Source organism: Narcine bancroftii, chromosome 5 (assembly GCF_036971445.1).
Source record: "Narcine bancroftii isolate sNarBan1 chromosome 5, sNarBan1.hap1, whole genome shotgun sequence".
In the NCBI taxonomy this organism is placed as follows: Eukaryota; Metazoa; Chordata; class Chondrichthyes; order Torpediniformes; family Narcinidae; genus Narcine; species Narcine bancroftii.
In genome coordinates, this window is record NC_091473.1 from 72845116 (window position 1) to 72871329 (window position 26214).

Here is a 26214-nt window from a genome sequence, read left to right on the forward strand (position 1 = left end):
AGTTTTGGCTGTTTATTTTCTATCACAAAATAATTCTGCCTTTTCCACAGCAGTGTAAGAGCATAATAGTCATTAACATACAGGAGGAAAAATATGAAGTAATAATTATGTTAAGCATTGAATGAAAGGTGATATATAAACTTATTTTAATCGTAGATATATAATTAGGCTGAAACAAAACCAGAGTATTGGGGGTAGGGTGCTGACATGGATAGAAAATTGGTTGACAGACAGGAAACAAAGAGTTAGGATTAACGGGTCACTTTAGGGATGGTAGGACATGACAAGTGAGGACCCACAGGGCTCGGAGTTGGGTCCTTAGTTGTTTAACATATATATTAATAATTTAGATAAGGGGATTATAAATAACATTAGCAAATTTGCAGATGACATAAAACTGGGCACCAGTGCGAAGTGTGAGGATGATGTCAGGAAATGTAGGGGAACTTGGACAAGTTAGGTGAGTGGGCGGATGCATGGAAGATGCAGTTTAATGTGGATAAATGTCAGGTTAGCCACTTTGGTGGCAGGAACAGGAAGGCAGATTATTATTTAAATGGAGTCAAGTCAGGGAGTGGGGTAGTGGAATGTGATCTAGGTGTACTTGTATATCAGTCACTAAAAGCCACTTGGAAGAAGTGGGATAATTTTTCAGACTTCTGGGAATCTTGGCACATGATGACACTCAAGGAAGAGAAGGAACATTCAGGGTGATACAAAGAACTCCATAGTCAAAGCAATGGGAGCACTTGGAGGTAGAAGCAATGAGCAATGTCATAAGTTGCTCACACACCCACCATCAGCTGCCATCTGTAAAAGAGTCTTTAGTTTTTATGTCAAATCAGAATGCACAAAACTAGAGTGGAAGTCTTGAATCCAAGGAACTCCCAAAGAAATAGTGTGGATGCATCAGAAGGCTGACTGGAAACATACTAGTATAAATTGGGTATTGTCTGGTATGCAAGGGATAATGATTAAATTTCAGATTTATTGTCAGAGTATATATAAATATATCTGTTGTCTATCTCGTTGTCGATCCTTGCATCCGATGAAATGGTGCAGCCGAGATAGGTAAACTGGTTGACCGTTTTGAGTTTTGTGTGCCCGATGGAGTTGTGGGGGGGCTGGTAGTCATGGTGGGGAGCTGGCTGATGGAGGACCTCAGTTTTCTTCAGGCAGACTTCCAGGCCAAACATTTTGGCAGTTTCCGCAAAACAGGACATCAAGCGCTGAAGAGCTGGCTCTGAATGGGCAACTAAAGCGGCATCGTCTGCAAAGAGTAGTTCACGGACAAGTTGCTCTTGTGACTTGGTGTGAGCTTGTAGGCGCCTCAGATTGAAGAGACTGTCATCCGTGCGGTACCGGATGTAAACAGCGTCTTCATTGTTGAGGTCTTTCATGGCTTGTTTCAGCATCATGCTGAAGAAAATTGAAAAGAGGGTTGGTGCGAGACTCGCCAAGGCAACCTAAAAACCTCACAAAGATTAGCGTATACAGAGCTGTTGTCATACCCACACTCCTGTTCGGCTCTAAATCATGGGTCCTCTACCGGCATCACCTACGGCTCCGAGAACGCTTTCACCAGCGTTGTCTCCGCTCCATCCTCAACATTCATTGGAGCGACTTCATCACCAACATCGAAGTACTCGAGATGGCAGAGGCCGACAGTATCGAATCCACACTGCTGAAGATCAAACTGCGCTGGGTCGGTCACATCTCCAGATGGAGGACCATCGCCTTCCCAAGGTCATGTTATATGGCGAGCTCTCCACTGGCCACCGAGACAGAGGTGCACCAAAGAAGAGGTACAAGGACTGCCTAAAGAAATCTCTTGGTGCCTGCCACATTGACCACCGCCAGTGGGCTAATACCGCCTCAAACCGTGCATCTTGGCGCCTCACAGTTCGGCGGGCAGCAACCTCCTTTGAAGAAGACCGCAGAGCCCACCTCACTGACAAAAGACAAAGGAGGAAAAACCCAACACCCAACCCCAACCAACAAATTTTCCTTGCAACCGCTGCAACCATGTCTGCCTGTCCTGCATTGGACTTGTCAGCCACAAACGAGCCTGCAGCTGACGTGGACATTTACCCCTCCATAAATCTTCGTCCACAAAGCCAAGCCAAAGATATATATATATATATATATATATATATATATACGTAATGTATGTAATTGCACAAAGTTGCATGACAGGTCAGAAGATTGGTCAGAATTTTTTTTAAAAATGACAGTGAATCTATATACAATCTTGAGATTCTTCTTACTCTGAACAAGGCAGAATTACCACTTATTGATAGTGCAAAAAAAACTATACTCAACATACACATGTAAGTAAATAAAGAAGTGTAAACAAACTGCAATACAGAGAGAAAAATATCAATGAAGTGCAAAGGTAAGAGTCCTTAAATGAGTGCTTGATTGAGTTTGTTGTTGAGGAGTCTGATGGTGGAGGGGTAGCAGATGTTCCAGAACCTTGTGGTGCGAGACTTTTTAAAATATTTTTATTAAGATTAACATATAAATCCTACATGCAGTCTTCTAATTAAACAAATAACAGGTCACATCGTATACATATTACAAATTAATATAAATAAATTGAAAACTTATCCATATTTGTGTATTTAATAATATTTCTTTAAAAATTTCTGGATAGAAAATAAATGGTGCAAGTCTTGTGGCCCCTGTCCCTCTTTCCTGATAGAAGCAGTGAGAACAGTGTGTGCTGGGTGAAATGAATTCTTGATTGCTGCTGCTCACCGTTGGCAACATTTCCTGTAGATATCCTTGATGGTGGGGAGGGTTTTGCCTGTGATGTCCTGGGTGGTGTCTACTACTGTTTGCAGGATTTTATGCTGAGGATATAAATGCCCCCATATGAAACCACGATGCAGCCATTCAAGACACTTTCTACCACACATCAGGAGAAATTTACCAGAGTTTTCAATATCATATCAAACGTCTGCAAACTCCAGAGTACATACTTTCATCATGATGCCTTAAGTGTGCAGGGTCCAGGAAAGATCTTTTGAGATAATGACTTCTAAGAATTTAACTCTACTCGCCCTCTCCACCTCTGGTCCCCCAATGATCATTGGATCGTACACCTCTGGTTTTCACTTCTTAAACTGACAATCAGCTCCTTGGTTTTGGTGACATTGAATGAGAGGTGGTTGTTGGTGCACCATTCAGCTATGTTTTTGCTCTCCTGTATGCTGACTATTCGCCCCTTTATATAAAGCCCACTACCATGGTATCAGCGAATTTGTAGATGGTGGTGTTGTCATACTTTGCTACACAGCCAAAGGTGTATAGCAAGTAGAAAAGGTGACCAATAACGCAGCCCAGTGGTGCTCCAATGATAATGGAGATTATGTAGGAGATGTTCTTGCAAATCCTTACTAATTGTGGTCTGATGTACCATTGGGATCAGAGGTGGGCCATTGTTTTAACTGTTTATGAAGGCATTAAATGTATAGTTGCTAAATTAGTCTATGAAATAAAGATAAGCATAAAATCATGTTGTGAAAAGAATACGACAAAAAAATCGAGAGGGATTAAGTGATTGGGTTTTTGACAAATGGATATCCTATTGCATGATCATTATAGAGGCAGCATGGTTAGTGTAGTGGTGAGGGCAACGCTGTTACAGTGCCAACGATTGGGACCGGGGTTTGAATCCCACACTGTCTGCAAGGAGTGGTTGTGGTGTAGTTCTGATAACATGGTCATTTGCCATTTGGCTGGAATAATTGTATGGGTACCCCATACTAAACCTCCTTCTTCGACTGATAGTTCAGGTGGCGTGTGTGGTAAGGTTTTAGATCTTCTGGGATGAATTTAGATTCAGGCCACCCAATTAAGGGTGAAGCATCAGATCTTGCTTAATGTTACCTCTTTTCGGGCTTTCTTTGTGATCATCTGGGCTTTTGGCAGTTGTTGAAGTTGTTCTTAGTTGATGGTGCTGCTTCTGCTGTCTGTTTAATAATTTCTTCTCGTTGTTCTGTCTCGGGTAGCGGAATGTGTGATAAAGCATCTGCATGGCTGTTGAGCATGCCTGATTTACATTTTATATCATAGTTATACGCTGCTAGTAGCATGGCCCATCTTTGAATTCTGGCCACAGCTAATACTGGTATACCTTTGTGTGGCCCTAGGATTAAACTAAGAGGTTTGTTGTCTGTGATTAGGGTGAATTTTTTTCTGTAAAGATAATGGTGGAATTTTTTTACATCAAAAATTATTGCCAATCCTTTTTTCTAGTTGGGTGTAATTGCATTCGCTTGTGGTTAATATTCACAAAGCATACGCTACTGGTCACTCACCTTTTTCGGTGATTTAGGATAGTATTGCTGCTAGTCCCACTGGTGAAAAGCATCCACGGCTAGTTTAACTTCTTTACTTGGGTCATAGTGGATCAACACCTTATTGGTTGACTTTAGTATTTCCTTTAGTAGATGAATGTGTGGCTAAAGAGTTGATGCAGGGGGCAGGGGCTAAGATTTTTGGATCATTGGGATCTCTTCTGGGGAAGGTCGGACCTGTACAAAAGGGACGGACTCCACTTGAACTGGAGGGGGACCAATATCCTGGCAAGCAGATTTGCTAGAGCTGTGGGAGAGGGTTTAAACTAGTTTGGCAGGGGGGTGGGGAGCAGAGTTTGCGAGCGGTGTCTAGGATGCATGGCCACCTAGTTAAGAATGATAAAGATAACAAAGGAAGGATGGAGGTTAAGGTAAAAGGTAGAAAAGGGAATATATGTGAGGGTCATATTTAATGCAAGAAGCATAGTGAACAAGGTAGATTAGCTTCGAGCATGGATTGGCACTTGGAATCATGATGTTGTGGCAATTAGTGAGACCTGGTTACAGGAGGGACAGGACTGGCAACTAAATATTCCAGAATACAAATATTTTAGATGTGATAGAACAGGGGGTAAAAAAAAGGGGGAGGAGTTGCTCTGCTTGTTAAGGAGGACATTACTGCTGTGAGGTGGTAGGATGGTTTAGAGGGTTCTTCCAGTGAGGCTGTTTGGGTGGAATTGAGGGGTGGAGGAGGCATGAGGGCACTAATAGGAGTGTATTATAGACCACCAAATGGGACAAGAAAATTGGAAGAACAAATTTGTAAGGAGATAGGATATATGTGTAATAAACATAAAGTAGTGATCATGGGAGATTTTAACTTCCCTCACATTGATTGGGATACCCATACAGTAAGAGGGTTGGATGGGCTAGAGTTTGTCAAATGTGTACAAGATAGTTTTCTTAATCAATACGTAGAGGAACCGACTTGGTGTAATAGTGGATCTCCTGTTAGGGAACGAGATAGGTCAGGTGTCTGAGGTTAATGTTAGAGAATAAATTGGGTCTAGTGATCACAACTCTATTAGTTTTAGGGTAATTTTAGGGAAGAGCAAAGAAGGGCCTAAAGTTGAGGTTCTGGATTGGAGAAAAGCAAATTTCGAAGGAATAAGAATGGATTTGGGGAGTATTGAGTGGGACATGATTTTTTCAGGAAAGGATGTAAATGAAAAATGGAGAATATTCAAAGAAGAAATTTTGAGAGTACAGAGTAGATATGTCCCAGTAAGGATCAAGGGAAAGGCTGGAAGTCATAGGGAACATTGGTTTTCGAGGAATATTAGAAATTTGGTTAGGAGAAAGAGGGAGGTGTATAAGAGCTATAAACAGCAGGGTGCTGAGAAATTGAAAGAGGACTACAAGGAGTGTAGACAAAATCTTAAGAAAGAAATTAGAAAGGCCAAAAAGAGGCACAAAGAGGCTTTGGCAGGCAGAGTAAGAATAAATCCAAAGGGTTTCTATAGGTACATTAAAAGTAAAAGATTAGTGAGGGATTGAATTGGACCCCTTGTAGATAGGGAGGGTAGGCTATGTGAGAAGTCAGAGGAGATGGGGGAAATTTTAAATGATTTATTTTCCTCGGTATTCACTAGGGAAAAAAATATTGTACCAGTTGAAGTAAAGAAAAATTGTGGGGAGGACATGAATCACTTAAGGATAACCGAGGAGGTAGTGATGGCAGTGTTAAAAAAGATAAAGGTGGACAAATTTTCGGGTCCAGACAAAGTATTCCCAAGGACACTCAGGGAGACTAGTGTACAGATAATGGGGGCCATTAACAGAGATATTTAGGATGTCACTGGTCATGGGGGTAGTGCCAGAGAATTGGAGGATGGTTCATATTGTTCCGCTGTTTAAGAAAGGGTCCAAATGTAAGCCTGGAAATTATAGACCTTTGAGTCTATTTGAGTCTATAATATTTGGAAGAACAGGGATTGATAGGTAGTAGTCAGCATGGTTTTGTCAGGGGTAGATCATGCTTAACAAACCTTATAGAGTTTTTCGATGGGGTTACGAAAAAAATTGATAAAGGGAAGGCTGTGGATGTTGTCTATTTAAACTTTAGAAAAGCTTTTGACAAAGTTCCCCACAGGAGGTTAGGTAAAAATGTGGAGGCATCAGGTATAAATAAGTAGGTAGTGAAATGGATTCAGCAATGGTTGAATGGGAGGTGTCAGAGAGTAGTGGTAAAAAATTGTTTGTCAAATTGGAGGCCAATGACTAGTGGAGTTCCTCAGGGATCGGTCCTGGGTCCACTATTGTTTGTTATATATATTAACGATTTGGAAGAAGGCGTGGTGAATTGGATAAGTAAGTTTGCAGATGGTACAGAGAGGAAGATTACCATAGCTTAAAAAGAGATATAGAAAGCTAGAGGAGTGGGCTGAGAAATGGCTGATGGAATTTAATATGGATAAGTGTGAAGTGTTACATTTTGGAAAGGCAAATCTAAATAGGTCATATACATTGAATAGTAGACAATTGAGGAGTGCAGAGCCACAAAGGGATTTACAAGTTATGGTAAATAGTACCCTCAAAGTTGATACTCAGGTAGATAGAGTGGAAGAAGGCATTTGGAATGTTGGCCTTCATAAATCGGAGTATTGAATTCAAGAGTTGAGATGTTATGATGAAATTGTACAAAGCATTGGTGAGGCCAAATTTGGAATACTGTGTGCAATTTTGGTCACCAAATTATAGGAAGGATATAAACAAAATAGAGAGAGTGCAGAGAAGGTTCATGAGAATGTTGACATTATGTCACGGTTTGAGTTATAGAGAAAGGTTGAGCAACCTGGGGCTTTTTTCTCTGGAGCGTAGAAGATTGGGGGGGGGGGGATTTTATGGAGGTGTTCAAGATTTTAAAAGGGACAGAGAGAGTTAATGTGGATAGGCTTTTTCAATTAAGAGTGGGGGATATTCAAACCAGAGGCCATGGGTTGAGATTGAAGGGGCAAAATCTTCACGCAAAGGGTGGTTGGGATGTGGAATAAGCTTCCGGTGGAGGTGGTTGAAGCAGGAACGTTATTTATATTTAAGGAAAGACTGGAGGGGAGAGGTTTGGAGGGGTATGGACCAGGTGCTGGTCAGTGGGACTAGGAGGGTGGGGATTTGTTCTGGCATGGACTATTAGGGCCAATCTGGCCTGTTCTGTGCTGTATATGGTTATATGGTTATAACTGTGTTTTTAGTTTCTGTGTTCCAATACCATGTTTGATCTTTCTTGAGTAATCGGTTCAGCGGGCTGCATAGTGTAGACATATTAGGGATATGTTTTCATTCGTGATTAACAAGTCCTAGGAAGGACTGTAATTCCGATTTGTTAGGTAGGTATGGGGCCTCGCGAACAGTTTCTGTTTCTGCTGGATTCATTTTCACCACCTCGTTGTCGAATGTAAACCCAAGGTATGTTATTGAGGGGCACATGAAGACACGTTTGTCTTTTCGTAATCGTACAGCCTGTTGTAGTCTGCTTAAAACCTTGAAAAGATTTTGTAAGTGTTCACTGTCGTTTCAGCCTGTGATGATGATATCATCTAGGTAACATCCAACTGAGAGTCCATGTAATAATTTGTCCATTGTAGCTTGTAAAATCACAGATGTTGCTGAAATTCCGTAAGGCAGGTGTGTAGGTGAATAGTCCCAGATGGAGATTGATTGTCACATATTCCCTTGAAATTTTTTGTCCAATTCTATCTGTCGATATGCTTGTGACAAATTTAGTTTTGTGAATTTTTGCCCTCCGTTTAGTGCTTGGAATAGTTCTTCTGCCTTGGGCATTGGGTGTTCGGGTATTTTGAGTGATAGATTTATGGTGATTTTGTAATCGCCGCCAATGCGAATTTCACCGTTTGCTTTTCGTACAGGTACGATGGATGCTGCCCAGTCACTGTATTGTATTGGCTCTAATAAGCTTGCATATTTTAGTCTGTTTAATTCAGCCTCTGTTTTTCCTTTCATAGCAAATGGGACTGTTTTGTCTTTGAAGAATTTTGGTTCTGCATTATCTTTTCATTGCAGTTTGGCTTGAACACCTCTGATTCTCCCCAATTCTTTTTAAAAAACCACTGTGTGGTTGTTGAGGATTTGGTCGAGTTCTGGCTGGGAGGTATCCATGTGGTTTACATTTAGTATTGAACCAATTTCTAGCCAGTCTAGGGGTAATGTGTTGTAGCCAGTTTCTTCCGAAGTGTGCTGGTCCCTGGGTATCTCCGATGTAGAGAGAGTGTTTTTTGTTGCTGTTGTTTGTATTGTACTTGGATTGTCCTTTTTCCAAACACTTTGATTCTGTCTCCTGTAACAGATCTTCAAGTTATTTCAGTTTTTTTAACGGGAAGCATGGTAGCAAGCGTTTCTTTATATGTAACGGCATTAGGGACTCCTCTGCCCCTTTGTCTAACTCCATCTTCCATATTTTTAGCTGTATAAAGATTGCTGTGTTTCCTCCATTTATTCCTCGGATGTGTAATATCTCAGGAGCTGAAATTTCAGGAGCTTGAAGGTCAGCTGTTGGGCTGTTATCATAATTGTTGCTAGGTCCCCCCCCCCCCCCCTCTCTCTCTGCAATTGTTTGGACTTTAGCTGCCTCTTTATTTGCAGATCACCTGCGCTTTAGAAGCAGACATTCAGCTTTGATATGTCCTACTGTTTTGCAATGGTTGCATTTAGAATTTTTGAAGAAACAGTTTTCTGGTTGGCGGTTGTATTTCCCACAATGGAAGCACTGTTGGTGAGAAGATCTCCTGACCAGTAGGTCTGGTTGACCCTTATCCAAGCTTTTATCTGCCATTTCAGAGCTGCAGGCAGTTCTGTATGCAATCTGTAATGTAACGTCTTGATCCATTGCTAATAATTTTTGCCTTGCTTGGCAATTTGCCAGCCCCATCACTAACCTGTCTCACTGTGCCTGATTTAGAAACTGTTCGAAATGATAGTGCTCCTCCAGTTTGCACAACGATGCCAGGTATTTTCTTACTGTTTCTCCTGTCCTTGTCTCCTTTCATAGAATCTTTGCCTTTCTGACATAACTGGTGGTTTGGGGCTTCAATGGTTCCTTAGAGCTGTGCATAATTTGTTGAATGTCTTTGTCCCTGGATCCTCTGGGGACAGCAAGATCTTATGGAGGTCAAATGTTTTGCTGCCCATTGTTCTGAGGAAGAGGGAACATTTGCAGTTTATTGGACCTTCCACAATATTGTGGGCTATGCATTAGTGGTTAAACAGTTCTACGTAGTTATCCCAACTTTCTTCTACTTTGTTGAATTCCCCGAACTTTCCCTCCGCCATCTTGGTGCACTTTCACCTTGTTCTTTTGAAATTTGTTGGGGTTGTTAGGTAGTTGATTTTTACCTTTCTTCTGTTGTTTTATTTCTCATGGTTGGTGCATGGTGAATGTATAGGGTTCGTTTTGCTCCTCGTTGCCACTGTTGTGCAGGCATTCACACAATTAAGACTTGGAGACGTGATACTTTCTCTTCCTTTACTTCTATTGGACTAACATGGCTACTGACACACAAGGTTATATATATGGAAGGGTGACATTATGACGAGGGCATCATGATGTCCAGCAGAGGGTGGGCTTATACCCAACAATCTGCCACTTTTCTGCCCAACTCTGCATCCTGTCTCTATCTTCTTGTAACCTTCAACAATCTTCAGCTCCATCCACAACTCCTCCATCCTTCATGTCATGTGCAAACTTACTGATCCCTCCTTCCACCTCTTCATCCAGGTCATTTATAAAAATCTCAAAGAACAGTGATCCCAGAACAAATCCTTGCAGCACTCCACTAGTCACTGACCTCCAGGTAGAATACTTTTCTTCCATTACTACTCTCTGCTTTCTTCCTATAAGCAATTTTTAAAAATCCACATAGCCAAGGTTCCACTGATCCCGTGTCTCATAACGTTCTTGATGAATCTCTCATGGGGGAGATGCCTTGTCAAATGCCTTGCTAAAATCCACATAGAGCACATATCCTCATCAGTTTTTTTTCTTACCTTCTCAAAAAGCTCAATTAGATTTGTGAGGCAAGACCTTCTCTTCACAAAGCCATGCTGACTATCCTTGTGTAGACTGTACTTCTCCAAACGCTCATAGATATTATCCTTTAGAATCTTCTCCATTCGTCTATAATTCTTAGGATTCTCTTTTTTTTAAAAATTTGCCCTTCTCCAATCCTACCCTGTGGCCAGAGGATTCAAAGATCATAGCTACTGCCCCAGCTATTTCTTCTCTCACTTCTCACAGCAGCTGGGGTAAATTGCATCTGGCCCCAGGAACTTGTCAATCTTGATGTTTTTATGAAGAACCAACAATTACATTTCCTTAATCTCCACATTGTCCAGCACACAGCTTGTTCAATTTCTACCTCACCGTAATCAAGGTCCTTTTCTCTTCTGAATACTGGCGCAATGTATTCATTTAGGACCTCTCCAACCTCCTCTGCCTCCAGACACATGTTGGCTCCTTTATCCTTTAGCGACCCAACCTTCATTCTTTTGGTCTTCACATACGCATAGAATGCTTTGGGTTCTCTTTAATACTACATGTCAAGGCCTTTTCATGCCTCCTTTGAGCTCTCCTAAGTTCTTTCTTAAACTCCTTTTTGGCTACTATATAATTCTCATGAGCCCTTCCTGTTTCCTATATGGAATGTATGCTTCCTTCTTCCTCTTGATTAGTTTCCTGAACTGTTTCATCATCCACATTTCCCTTTTCCTACCATCCTAACCATCTTTTCCTTGTCCCAGTGGGACAAACCTATCTTGAACCCTGCACAAGTGGTCCTTAAACTTCCTCCACATTACTTCTGTACTTTCACCTTTCAACATCTTATTTCCAATTTACTCTCACTAGTTCCTGCCTCATCCCTTCATAATGAATCCTTCTCCAGTTAAGCACTTTCCTATTTTGACTGTTTTTACTCCTTTTCCATATCCATGTTGAAGCTAAGGGAGATGTGGTCACTCTCACCAAAATGCTCCCCCATCGAGAGGTCTGCCACCTGACCAGGTTTAATCCCTAGAACCAGATGCAGTGTGGCCTTTCCTCTTGTTGGCCAGTCCACATATTGTGTCAGGAATTCTCCTTGAACACACCCGACAAATTCAGCCCCATCTATTCTTCTTGCAGTCAGTAGGTGCCAGTCAATATTAGGGAAGTTGAAATCACCCATAACTACAACCCTGTATTTCCCAGACCATTCCAAAACCTACCTGCTTATCTGCTCCTCGGTGTCCCAAAGACTATTTAGGGACCTATAGACTACTCCCAACACAGTGATAGCTCCCTTCCTATTTTTGACTTCCATTCATGCCATCTCACGAACATCCCTCTGCAGCATCCTCCCTTTCTATAGCTGTAATGCTTTCCCTGACCAGTAATGCTACTCCCACCACCCCCTTTTCTACCTCCCATCCTATCCTTTTTAAAAACCTAAATCCCGTTACCTGCATCAGCCAATCTTGCCATTCCTCTAGCCAAGTTTCAGTAACAGCCAAAACATCATAGTTCCACATACTGATTCATGCTCTAAGTTCATCCCCTTTATTCCTAATATTCCTAGCTTTGAAATAGACATATTTCAAACCCACTAACTGGCTACTATTTTATTTTGTCCCCTGCCTGTCCTTCCTCACCAACTCAGGTCACAGAAATCGGATGCCTCACACTTACTTCATAATTGCTTTTGAACAGCAGTAAAGACTTGAGTTTCAACACAAAAGCTTTTTGAGACTGAACTTTAAAATCATCTCTGGAATCAAGCTTGAACTATAATGATTTGTGTTTTAATACACACACATTTGTGCATAGTGGGGTAAAGTTTAGAGTTAAGTAAGAAGTGTTACGTTATTAATGATAAAAAAATATTTCATGTCTTGGTTATTACCATTACTGCTGATTTAGTTCATAACACACACTAGCCTTAGCATCCCACGCACTATCCTCGACACTTTCACAAACTGAACCAGAATTTATTGTCATGAACAAGCCATGAAATTTGTTGTTTTGCAGCAGCTTCACAGTCCAAATATTTATATAAACCACCTTACAAAAAAAAATGCATGAAAAGTCAAAGCAAGGCAATGTCTGGTTCATTGGGCATTCAGGAGTCTGATGGTAGTAGGGAAGAAGCCTGTTATGGTGCTGTATGTCTAAATTTTTTTTTAATGTAAAAGATTCTGGATGTCATGGAGTTAGGTAATCATTGAAGAAATGTTCAAGCCTGTTTTGGGGCATTCACAATTTCATTGGTTATTGACATTACTTTTAGGTGTTTGCTGCTTTCTCTGTATTATGGTGTGCAAGTTGCCTTGTAATTATTTCCATAATAAGTCATCTAATAATGGAAACATTCACTGTATGTGAAGTACATAGAGAAATTTGAGAAGAAAATTATTGTGATTATGTTCTTTGGTTTGTACAGGCAATGTCGTTCGCACGTTAACTTGTAATGAAATATTGGAACGATGAAATGAGAATGCCTTTTTTAATATTGAATATTGATAGAATAAAAGATATTACATCTAACAGATTGTGGTGAAGCAATGGAAAACTTTTCTGTAATTGCTCTTGAAGTACAGTGTTCATTAGTCTTTTATTCAAACTATTCCTAGGTGATTTAGTATTTAACACAATGTGCATAATTTATGTTAGAAGGAGTTGAATTACTAATTGACAAATGTATTATTAGCCTTTGTTTCAGAGATAGAAGCCTTTCGTCTGAATAGATGAAGTGCAGACAAATGCACAGATTTGCTTACTTGTATTTTAATTGTAATGTGGGCATCGCACTCTGGCCAAAATTTTACTCTGCAAATATTTTGTTGTCCTAGAGAGCAAACATGATAATCCTGCATGTTCCTTGGTATGTGTTATTGACTACTTAATTCTATAGTTTTCCTATCTTTATGAATTTCAAGTTCAAATGTTTTCTAACTTTTATTAATGCAAACCAGTATTAACAGTCCTGACTTCAAAGATCCCAGAATGCAGCTATTATAAACAAACTGCTGGAAAGGGTATTTTGGGTTAAAAAAGTGGGAAGAGTACAAAGTAATTTGGAATGGGAGTTTTTATATGAAGGACTAGAGCTGGCATGGAGGAGTCTGTTGTTGATACATCACCATTGTATTCCAGCAAGTTATTTGTAAAACCGTAGAACATTACAGCACTTTGACCCTTCTAGTCTGTATCAAACCATTTATTTTTTTGCCCAGTCCCATGACCTGCACCCAGTCCATAGCCTTCCATACCTGTTCCATCAATGTACCTGTCCAAATTATCCTTAAATGTTAAAATTGAGCCCACATTCACTGCTTCAGCTGTCAGCTCATTCCACACTCCCACCTGAAGATGTTCCCCCTAAACTTTTCCTTTTCACTTTTAACCCATGTCCTCTGGTCTTTTATATTTGCCTACCCTCAATGGAAAAAGCTTATCTACATTTACTCTGTCTAACCCCTTCATAATTTTAAATACCTCTCATTTTAAATCTTCCCTCGTTTTTCTATGCCCCAGGGAATAAAGTCCTAACCTGTTTAACCTTTCCCTGTAACTCGGTTCCTGATGTCAGGCCAGCATCCTCGTAAATCTTCTCTGCACTCTTTCTATCTTATTGATATCTTTCCTTTAGCTGGGTGACCAAAACCGTACACATAACTCCAAATTTAGCATCACCAATGTCTTGTACAACTTTACCATAACATCCCAGCTCTTTTACTCATTATTTTGATTACTTGCCAATATGCCAAAAACTCTCTTTATAACCATATCCACCTGTGATTCCACTTTTAGGGAATTATGTATTCCAAGGTTACTCTGTTTTATCACACTCCTCAGTGCCCTATCATTCACCTGGTACATCCTTGGCTTGTCCTTCCAAAATGCAACACTTCACATCTGTCTGCATTAAATTCAATCTGCCATTTTTCCAGCTGGTCCAGATCCCTCTGCAAGCTTTGAAAACCTTCTTGGCTGTCCAAAACACCTCCAATCTTATGTCATCTGCAAACTTGCTGATCCGATTCTCACATTATCATCCTGATCATTGATATAGATGACAGACAACAATGGACCCAGAACCAATCCCTGAAGCACACCACTAGTCACAGGTCTCCAGTCTGAGGAGCAATCATCCACTGCTGCTCTCTGGCTTCTCCCGTCCAGCCATTGTCAAATTCATTTCACTACTTCATCATGAATACATAGCATCTGATCCTTCCTGACTAACCTCCCATGTGGGACCTTGTCAACGACTTTACGACTTACTAAAGTCCGCAGTCTTTCCTTCGTCAACTTTCCTGACAACCTCCTCAAGAAATTCCATAAATTTGTTAAACACAACCTACCATGCACAAAGCCAAATAGGCGAAGCAGGTTTATTCTTCTGTGTGAATTGAAGTTAAAATGTTAGAAGATTTGAGTGCAGAAACCAGCTGTATTTCTTCTGAAGCCTTTTTTTGTGGGGGAGCTAACATTCATTGTCGATCCTGAATTGCCCTTTGAAGAGAGTAATGAAAAAAGTCAAAATACAGAACTCCTGGAGGAACTCAGCAGGACTCGTTTCATCCATAGGAGATCTGATCCCTTCTTCAAGGTATGAGTAAAATGCAGGCAGGTTCCTGAATTAAAAGGCTGGGGAAAAGGCAACCATGTGCAGGGGGAGGAGTACAGACCAACAGACAAAAGATGTTAGTTGGATATGGAAGGCAAGAGAGAGAAAAACTGAGAATTGATAGGGAGGTTTGGATCTTGAATGCAGAGAGGAAAGGAGACATAGGGATAGATGTGGGAGTTTTTTTGGGGGTGTGGGTAACAGAAAGCTGACAAGTAAATGTTAATGCCATCCAGTTGGAAGGAACCCAGATGGAATATGAGCTGTTTTATGTGTGATGTCATTCTGGCAATGTATGAGGCCATGTGCAGACATGTCAGCAAGGGAAAGGGCAGGGAACTTAAATAAGTGGAGACTGGGAGATCTCCACTATTGCAGCCATCAGAGATGTCAGGTGCGCAACAAAGTGATCTCCCAGTCTACTCCAATCTCTCCAGTGTAAAGAAGAGCACAACAGGAGCAACCGATGCAGTAGATGACCCCTGCAGATTTGTAGGATCAGTGTTACTTTACTTGGAAGGACTGCTTAGGGTCCAGATTGGAAGTGAGCGAGGAGGTGTGGGTGCATACATAGCACCTCCTGTGGTCTCAGGGGTAGGTGCCAAGGGAGCAATGATAGGAAGGAGGATTCGTCGAGGAAGTCACAGATGGAGGTAATTGCTACAGAAGGCGGAGAGGAGAGGAAAATAAAAAATGTGTTTGTTGATGAGATTACATAGTAGGTGGCAGAAATGGTGGAGGATGATGTGTTCAATGTGGAGCAAGGCCATCTGAAGGGAAAGTGAAGCACACACCACTTTACTGTGGATCTGGGGTCATATTTCGGTCAGACTAAGTGATGATGAAAGAGTTCCTTTCCTGGAGAAAATACTGAAGTGGACTGACTTTGATGAACACATGGAAACTTTATTAGCAAACAACTAATATTAACTTCACAGCTTCAGATTTATTTAATTATTTAAGTTTAAAATCCCCAGTTTCTCTGAAAGAGTTCAAACTCAGGTTTACATTTCCAAAGTGCTACCTTGTAAGGGGCTGGGGATTTATGCACCTTTATTTTAGATGTATAGCATAGTAACAGGCCATTTTGGCCCACATGTCCATGCCATCCTATTTACACCCAATTAACTGTAACCCCTGGTGTGTTTCGAACGTTGGGAGGAAACTGGAGCCCCCAGGGAAAACCCACGTAGTCAAAGGAAAAACATACAAACTCTTTACAAACATTGCGGGATTTGAACCCCAGTTCTGATTGCTGGCACTGTGAAGATGCCAACCATGCTGCTGCTTTAAGACAGCAATTATCTCCTCCTCTTTAATCTGTGTAGGTTCCATAACCTCACTGCTTGTTTTCCTTACGTCCCACGACTCTGTGCCCTTTTCCTGAGTGAATCCTGATGAAAAATAACCATTTAAGACCTCTCCCATCTCTTTTGGTTCCATACAAAGCAGACCATTCTGATCTTTAAGGGGACCAATTTTGTCCTATACTATCCTTTTGCTCTTAATATAACTGTTTTCCTTCACATTGTCTACCAAAGCAACCTCATCTCTTCTTTTAGCCTTCCTGATATCTTTCTTGAGGTTTTACTTGTATTTTTTTTACTCCTCAACTACCTTATTTGTTCCATGTTGTCTATATCTCTTATACACCTCTCTTCTTTGAACCAGATACCAAATATCCCTTGAAAACCAAGCTTCCTTATGCCTTCTAACCTTGCCTTTGATCTTGATAGGAACTCACAAACTGTGTATTCTCAGATTTCATCTTTGAAGGTCCTCCACTTATCTCGCACACCCTTGCCCGAAAACAACATCCCAATCCACACATCCTAGATCCTTTTTCATTTCCTCAAAATTGGCCTTTTTCCAATTTAGAATCTCAACTTGAGGTCCAGACATATCCTTCTCCATAATTAACTTGAAACTAATGGCATTATGATCACTGGACCCAAAATATTCCTCAACACATACTTCTGACACCTTTCTCATTCCCTTTTAGTAGATCCAAAATTGCACTCTCTCTAGTTGGTACCTTGATATATATTTTTGAAAACTTTCCTGAACACATTTGACAAACTCAAAGCCATCAAGTCCTTTTCCAGTATGGTAATCCCAGTCAATATGTGGAATGTTACAATTCCTACCATCACAACCATATGTTTCCTGCAACTGTCTGTTATTTCTCTACAGATTTGTTCCTCCAATTGTCGCTGACTATTTGACAGACTATAATACAACCCCATGAGTGTGGTTATACCTTTTCTGTACCTCAGCTCCACCCATATAGCCGCAGTAGATGAGCTCTCTGGTCTGTCCTGCCTGTGTGCAGCTGTGATATTTTTCCTGACGAGTAATGCCACTCCTTCCCCTTTCTTCCCCTCGTTCTATCACGTCTAAAGCAACAGAAGACCAGAACCTTCTGCAATCAAGTTTCACTAATGGCAATCAAGTTTCACTAATGGGCACAATGTCATAATTCCACATGCTAATCCACACTCTAAGCTCATCTGCCTTTCCTACAATACTCCTTGCATTGAGATAGATGCACCAGAGAACATTTCCACCATATTCAACCTAACGGTTATTGCAATTTTAACATCATCTTTTCCTTCCGCCACTTCTCTATCTGTTCAGGCACTCTGGTTCCTCTTTCCCTGCAAATCTAGTTTAAACCCACTGGAGTAGCATTAGCAAACCTTTTCGCAAGGAAATTAACCCTCTCTAAAGTTCAGATGAATACTGTCCATCGGAATAGATCCCACCTTGCCTGGAAGAGAGCCCAATGATCCAAAAACCTGAAGCTTTCCCTCCTGCACCATATCTTTAGCCACATGTTAAGCTGCATTATCCTCCTATTTCTAACCTCATAGCACATTCCACAGTAGCAATCCTGAGATTACTACCCTGGAGATCCTGTCCTTCATCCTAACTCCCTGAACTTGCCTTGCAGGTCCTCTTCACCCTTCCTACCCATATCATTGGCCCCTACATGGACCGTGACCTCTGGCTGCTCATTCTCCCTCCTGAGAATGCCATGAACTCAATCTGAGATATCTCAGACCCCGGCACCAGGGAGGCAACGTACCATCCAAGATACTCATTCTCCTCCATGGAACCTCTTATCTGTCTCCTAACTATGGAACCACCTATCACTATAGCTTGCCTCTTCTCCTCCCTTCCCTTTGTAGCCACAGGATCAGACTCCATGTCAGAGACCTGATATCCATGGCTTGTCCCTGGTAGGACTTTCCTCCACAACAATATCCAAAATGGTATACATTTTATTGATAGAGACAGCCACAGGGTGCCCTGCACTGCCTGCCTGTTCTTATTCCCTCTCCTGACTGTCACCCTCCTTCTTCCTCTTAGCTGTAATAGTGTCCCTGCAACTCCTGTCTCTCACTCCCTCTGCCTCCCGAATTATCCAGAGTTCATCCAACTCCAATTCCTTAACTCAGCTTGTCAGGAGCTGCAGCTAGATGCACCTTGCAGATGAAGTCATTAGGGATATCACTGACTTCCTTGACTACCCACATTTTGAAAGAGGAACATTTTCCTGCCTTGGCTGCCTATGACGAGATGAACAAAATATATATCTTAAAAAATACCTTTCCTACCTGCTGAATCCTTTTTGTTCCTCAAATAGGGTGGCCTTTTCTGATTTCAACTCTGATTATTCCTTGCTTCTTACTTGTTCTCATTGAAGCCTATGAACCTAAACTATACCACTCTGATTCATCCCACTCCAACAATGACCGCTCAATCAATGACCTTGTTTCTTTAAATCAGTTATCTAAATTATACAAGATTTTTGCTGAGATTAAAACCAAATATTATTGGTTCTTTTTTTTTAACATAGTTAAGGCTCCAGATCCAGATTCTATTTTAGTTTGTAATATTTGCAAATGACAGAAATTATTCACAAAATTATTGAAGAATTGTGAGAATACAAATAAATATTTTACAACCTCAGATTAGTATATATCAGGAAAATATGGACAAGATAAACCTCACATTTCTTGTAAAGAGGACAGGCCTACATGGAGTCAGCTGAGACCACCGAAGTAAAAGTTACCATAAAAGTAAAATAAAGTAATTAAAGCAAGGTAATTGGAAAATACACCATTGTATGATCAGTGATTGATTGCCACATGATGAAGTTGAGGGAATTAAATGGATTTGGAAAAATGCTAGTTCATATGTTCTGAATCTGCCCTAGTTTAGAAGAATTTTGAAAATATGTTTTTTTAAATACTATTGGTATCTAAGTTAAAATTGGCATCTTGCCTTTTAATTGCTATTTTTGGATTACCTCAAAATGTTGATGTGTTACTGACTTCAATTCAAAACTGAATTTTGTCTTTTACATCATTGTTAGACAGACATGCAATTTTGATGAGCATAAATGGAAAGATAATACTCCACCTACACATGCACAATGGCTAAGAGTTATTATGGCTTGCTTAACTCTAGAAAAAAATTAGATATGCTATTAAGGATTCAAATATTTAAAAAACTGGGGCCCATTTATGGACTATTATCATAATCTTAAGATTTAAAGTTGTTATGGAATTTTGGCACTGTGTGGTCCCTCTCCAAGTTGTTTCACCTGTTTATTATATGTCAGCTTTCAACCTTGCTTGGAGGAAGGGGTTTCGAAAATTTTCTTTTAGTGTTTTTTTTTTGTTGTTAAATCATATGTTATTGTTATGATTGTGTCTTGTGCTCACTCATATTGTACTATGTTTTAATTTTTTTTCGAATCTTGTAGCACATTGTATTATTGTACTGTTCAATTGTTTTTATTGTAAAAAAAATATTTTTTAAAAAAAGGAAAGATGCTAAATAACCATATGAGCAAGAAGAATATGGTGAGATTATGCTGATAGATTGTTTGATGAACTTAGATGTCTTATGGTTGAGTTACGAACAACTTACAAAATCAATCTGAATCTTAATTTCTAGAGTGGTAAATAGCATTAATTGAAGGAACCATTTTTGAACATCAGTCCTTGCACCTCTTTCATCCACACCATCCAGGGACTTAAACATCCTTGACAGTGAAACAGCGATCCACTTGCTCTTCCAATTTAGTATGCTGCATTTAGAACTCAAAGTGTGAATTCCCCTGATGTTGTCAAATCAGTGCTGATTGATTGACGATATAAAACACCTCTACTTTGTACTCCTCTACTTCTAGTGTCGCTTCACTCCTTCCTGCCCCACCTGGAGAATGTTCTCCTAAAACGCCAGGCTGCTGTTCATTGAATTCAGCTTGGCGTTTAATTCCCAGAGACTAGTGGAGACCTGTCCTCACTGGGACTCAACACCTTTCTCTGTAATTGGATGCTGGATTAACTAATGGAAATACCACAGTCTGTCCAGGTTGGTAGCAGATTCACGCTACTAACTCACGACTGCATTGCCAGATCCAGCTCCAACAGTGTCATCAAGTTTTTCTGGCCCTTTCATCAACACGATAAGTTGCACTGCAGAGAAGAGGTTGAAATCTCATGAAATGGTTGAAGAATAACAACCTGACAAGACGAAGGAGATGATCATGGACTTGACCATAACCAGGAATGACCACCCTCCACTACACATCAACAACTCTGTAGTAGAGAGAGAGTGGAGAGGACCAAGTTCCTTAAAGATCACTAGTTAAGTGAACTATTGTGGACACTCCACATTTCCTCACTTGTCCGGAAGGCGCAACAGCAACTGCACTTCCTGAGAAGACTGAAGCAGGCAAGGCTATCGACAACCGTTATATCAACCTATTAGAGCTATATTGAGTGCTTCCAAGCCTGCTGCATCACAGTGTGGTGGCTGCAAAGAAATGGATGGGAGGTCAGTCCACAGAACCATGAGTGGCAGAGAAGATCACAAGGGTCTCCCTTCCCCAATCGACGTGAGCTACTGCGATATTTGTCTGAAGACGGCGTGCGAAATCATTAACGGCCCCTTCCACCCTGTGCACAGCATCTTCCAGCTGTTCTTGTCAGAGAAGAGATAGAGGAGAATCAGAGTCAGCATCACCAGCCTGACGAACAGCTTCTTCCCACAGGCAGAGAGAATTTTAAACGACCAAAGGAACTGCTCACACTAACAATATTTATTTATTTTTATAGATAAAATATTGGTACTGCATATTATTTGTCTGTATGTGTGTTATGTCTGGTTGTATGTCTGCATGTTTTGCAGCAAGGACAGAGAATGCAGTTTTGTTGAGTTGTACTTGTCCAATCAGATAACAATAACCTTGACTAGTTGCTTGCCTCTAATTCTTCACCCCACTCATTCTGGTTGTGGCCTCTAATGTTGTTTCAACAAAGCCTAATATAGAGCAGGAGTGGGCAACCTTTTAAAAAAAACTCACATCCTATCTTAAGAATTCCCTATGTTATAAGTGCTCTGTGATTAGTCAGGGATTGCTTAAGGTGGTATGTGAGTGGAAAGAAAAAAGTTTGAAAACCACTGTTTTAATCGGACTTAATTGACTCATTATGTGCACTGATTCAAAAAGGAAATGGGTCAATAATAATATTTCAGTAACAATTGGGTCTTGAGCAGTGATTCTCAACCTTCCCTTCCCACTCACATCCCACCTTAAGCAATCCCTTACCAATCACAGAAGATTTATGGCATAGGGAATACTTAAGGTGGAATGTGAGCTTTTTTTAAAAAATGGTTGCCCACTCCTGAGCTAGAGGAACAGTATCTCACCACTAAAAGCACAAATTTGATACTGTACAATCCTTAGTTTCACAAAACATATTCCTTAATTTCTCATTAACTGGTAATTCCATTTTTGCAGTCGCATTGCACATGTAATGTTGGCTCATTTTTTAATGTCTCATTTTGGATCAACGCTGTTCATGGAGAATTTGCCAATCAGTTTGCAAGTTAGTAAGGCAGGTTATTGCAGTATAAAGATTTGGATTTCTAATATATAAGAAAAATTTTATGCCTCAATTATCTTTGTCTTTGACCCTCTCTAAGATCCCTAGGAATTTCTGTAGATTATATGGAGTTTAGACTTTCACCTTGCACATTTTGTTAATTAAAATTCATAAATGGCATAAATTGATTCTAGATTCATTTTGTGACCATGGAACTAGTGCAAGAAAGTAATTTGTTCTTCCTTGTGATTATCCGTTCAGAAGCCATGAGAGAAAATATTTGCATTTCAAAATTATCTATAGACCACCTGAAGTGGGTAATTTCAGACTTGCACATTGTATCTTTCAGGAAGGTGCTTCGGCTCGAAAGGCTCAAACTCCTGCTGTTCAGCCAGTTCCCCGACCAGGTAAAAAAAAGCTCTTCATTTTTTTTTCTCTGAGTTTGTGCTGAAATGTTGTAGTCATTCTTAGTTCAAATAACGGTCTCCATTTTGTAATGGATGCTTTTGATAAGCATAATAAAATAAGATTTCAATGATAATTTTGTATAAGAACTGGTATAGAATTATAGAATAATTACAGCACAGAAACAGACCACCTCAGCCCTTCTAGTCTGTGCTGAACCCTTTTTATTTGCTGAGTCCCACTGACCTACATCTATTCATAGCTCTCCATACCTCTCCCTTTCATGTATCTGCCCAAATTCTTCTTAAATATTAAAATTGAGCCCGCACTCACCATTTCTGCTGTCAGAAGAAGTTGAAGAAGTTCAACCTGAAGAAGTTCCCTCTAAACTTTTCCCTTTCATTCTTAACCCATATTGTCTGGTTTGTATCTCACTACCCTCAGTGGAAAAAAGTCTATCTACATTTACTCTGTCTGTCCCCCTCATAATTTTAAATACCACCATCACATTGCCCCTCATTTTTCTATGCTCCAGGGATTAAAGTCCTAACCTGTTTAACTTTTCCTTGTAACTGAACTCTGTTCAGTTCAGTTCCTGAACTCTGGGCAACATCACAGTAAATCTTCTCTGCACTCTTTCCATCTTATTTCCTGTACACAAGACTCCAAATTAGTTTCTTCACAAAATATAAAAGTAATATAACAAGGTATCCTCGCACTTGTTTTGGAATTTACCAATTCAGCAACTGTCAATCTGCTATTGTTTAATGTTCCTGAGCAATATCTTTTGTTTACAAAGTGAAAGGAAAAATTACATGTGCAACTCTTGCCATTTGAAGAATTGTTTCCTTGTAAACACTTTAATAATGCAAGCTTGCAAGAAAGTTATCTTCAATGTAAGACATAAGTCTTTTTGCCAGTCACTTTGATTGATAAATGTTTCAAAATAATTTAGGCCTTAAGATGAAAGAAGATCAACATTGGAGGAAGAGTAAGCTCTCTGTGCTCTCATGATTTGTGTATTGTGAGAGCTCAGATTATGAAAGTTCGCACAGTTAATGTTAACAAAGTGTATGGCTATTCTGTACAAAAAATCTATCATCTTTTATCATCAATTTACCATCAGTGTGCATGTACAACTCCTTGGGGTGGAGAATTTTGAAAGTTTCATGGCATTTGAATCAGGAAACGTTTCCTCATTCCAAACTAATACTAAATTCTATATTCCTTTGCCAAGGAAAACATTCACTTTGTATCAACTCTATCAAAGTTGTTTAACAGTAGCCCAATAAGATCAGTATATTGTTCTGTAGGGGATGTAGAATCACTCATCTCTTTAGACAGTGTCTTCATGCTAGTATCAGAAGCTGAACCTCAATTGCATTATCTTGAGCAAGGAGGTAAAACTAATCAGAACTCCAGGTGTAGTTTCATCAAACCCCATGTAGTTTATTCCATTTGCTGCAAAAACATATCAGTGCTTTCCCAATTGCTTGCTGTACTTGTGTGTACTTGTTTGTTTGATATACCACAACATCCTTTTCTCCTCTTAATACCAACTTTCACAGTCTTTCATCTAATTTATACCAAAAGTCAATGTTAATATTTCTTCACATTCTATTCCATATGTTTTTGGCTTTCTTATTTCCTGTTTTTACGTCCTCTAAATGCCTTGTTTCTGATAAAGTTTGTATTACTAGCAAGCGTATACATTTCATTTGGTTCTCTCAATTGTAATGAGTATAGGTAGTAAATGGTCTACTTCATTGCATTGCATAAATTATTTCCTAATGTCAACAGTTTTTCTGTTAAACAATCCTCAGATGGTGCTAATACATTACCCCCAATCTCATAACTCCCAATTTTGGGTAAAAACATTGTGTGAGGCACCTTATTGAATAGTTGGTGAAAATTGAATGCAGTGTGTTCTATTTTTTGGCTTCTGCACATGGTTGATGTAATTTGTAGCCTTGTGGTTAACTGAACAATCATTTATTGATCCACTAAAAAACTCATTCAAGTCGCTGAGTAACACAAGATAAATAAAATGGACTTTTGATTAACTAGCAGCTGATTTACCATCTTAAATTTTTCAAAGACCATGTAGTTATCTAAAAGGTCTTTGATTTCAGGATTGTAAACCAGGCTTCAGAGAACCTCTACAGAATGAAAAAAAAGAGAATTGTACGAGTCTATTAGCGATAGAATAGTCGGTCTTTGAACAAAGGTAGCTGCTTTTAAAGTAGAGCAGAAGGGATATGTTAAATCATTCAGGATTATTGAAGATTATTTACATAATAGTAGCACAACTTAAACAGTCATGTTGTATAATAATATCTTCTAAAATTTGTAATTGTTTTAAATCTATTTTCACTGCTGAAGCATTGCCAATGTCTGCTTGAGTTTAACTACCTGATTTTGCAATGTAAAGACTTAACCTCTACTTTAGTGACCTCAAATGTTGGATTTTCTTTTCTGGCAGTTTTTTTATTTTTGTAAAATCAAATTTATCCTGCACTCTACTGCCCTGAGCTTGCCATCCCATTTTACATTTTGTTCTACATTGGCTCTAAGAACTGAAATGTCCAGATTTTAACTATCATCCATGTTTTCTAATCCCTGCATATACTCTTTCACCGCAGTCATTTCATGCAGCCTCTCTTCCATATTTGTTCTCCCCTTCATCTCTGATTCTCATGACTTTGCCATTGTTGTCAACTGTTTCCTCACTTGTTCAGTTTTCTAGTTTGGCATTCTCTCCAGAACAGAAATGATTGTCGTGGCATGTAGGAATTGGTCCCATGGGATTAAAGGGCTGAAATTGCATTAATGTGCTGTAGCCCAGAGAACTGGGAAATGGTTGATTTTTTTGTACATGCGAATATTTTAAAAAAAAATTCTTTTCACACATATATATAAAATGGTTGATTACACATATATATATATATATATATATATATATATAGTGTGTGTGTGAGTGTGTGTGTGTGTGTGTGTGTGTGTGTGTGTGTGTGTGAGTGAGTGAGATATACAGGTACACAATGCTTTATCCAGAACCCTTGGGGGGACAGTGTGTTCCGAGTTTTGGATTTTTCCAGATTTCGGAAAGCCAGATTTAAGACCACCCGAATTGTGCTGCCATATCCACCCCCACCCCCTTCCAGTCACGTTGCTGTCTCCCGCCCGCCCACCCAATTTGCGCTGTTGGTCTCTCCCCCTTGCCTGCCCGACTCGCGCTGCCAGCCTCTTGCTCGCTCGACTCAATGCCATCTCTCTCCCAACTTGCCGGTCTTTAGAGCTTTCTGGATTTCAGATGTCCGGATAAAGGTTTGTGTACATATATAGATTTATATATATGTATACACACACACACACATATATATGTAAAATATATATGTATCAACCATTTTCCTGTTTTGTGGGCTTTAGCAAATTGTATTCATGCTGTTTAATCCCATGAGACCAATTCCTACCACATAACACAATTTAACACCATGCAGGTTTTTTCTGATAAAAGGCAACTTTGTAATTCACCTTTTAAAAAAAATACTTTATTTTAAAGTTTGCATACTCCTATAATATATAATCCTTGTACATCCTTATACTGACTACAAGACCAAAATATCCCCTCCCCTTAAAAACTAAAACCCTCCCTTCAATCATTACTTATACATGTTAATAACATATGAACATACTAAAGGAAAAGAAAAGAAGGAGAAAAAATAAAAAGAATAATAGAAATATTGGATTGTACTAAGGCAGGTCAGGGACCACAGAGGACATTAACTATCAAATATTATCTGAACTATCTGGCCAAGCAATAGGGAACGGCGAGGAATAAAATTAACCCACAGTGCCTATCTTATGCATGTATGTATGTATGTATGAGTTCCATATTTGTAGATATGTATTTTATTTATT

General features: G+C 39.7%; 1 protein-coding gene across 1 annotated transcript in view; it reads left to right on the plus strand.

Moving 5' to 3' along the window:
• cdc73 (cell division cycle 73, Paf1/RNA polymerase II complex component, homolog (S. cerevisiae)) overlaps window positions 1-26214 on the plus strand; it is a 328288-nt gene that overhangs the window by 197580 nt on the left and 104494 nt on the right. Inside the window, exon 11 of the mRNA XM_069937837.1 lies at window positions 22238-22295. Coding sequence (XP_069793938.1) covers window positions 22238-22295 — 58 coding nt within the window. The remainder of the gene's footprint in view (window positions 1-22237; window positions 22296-26214) is intronic.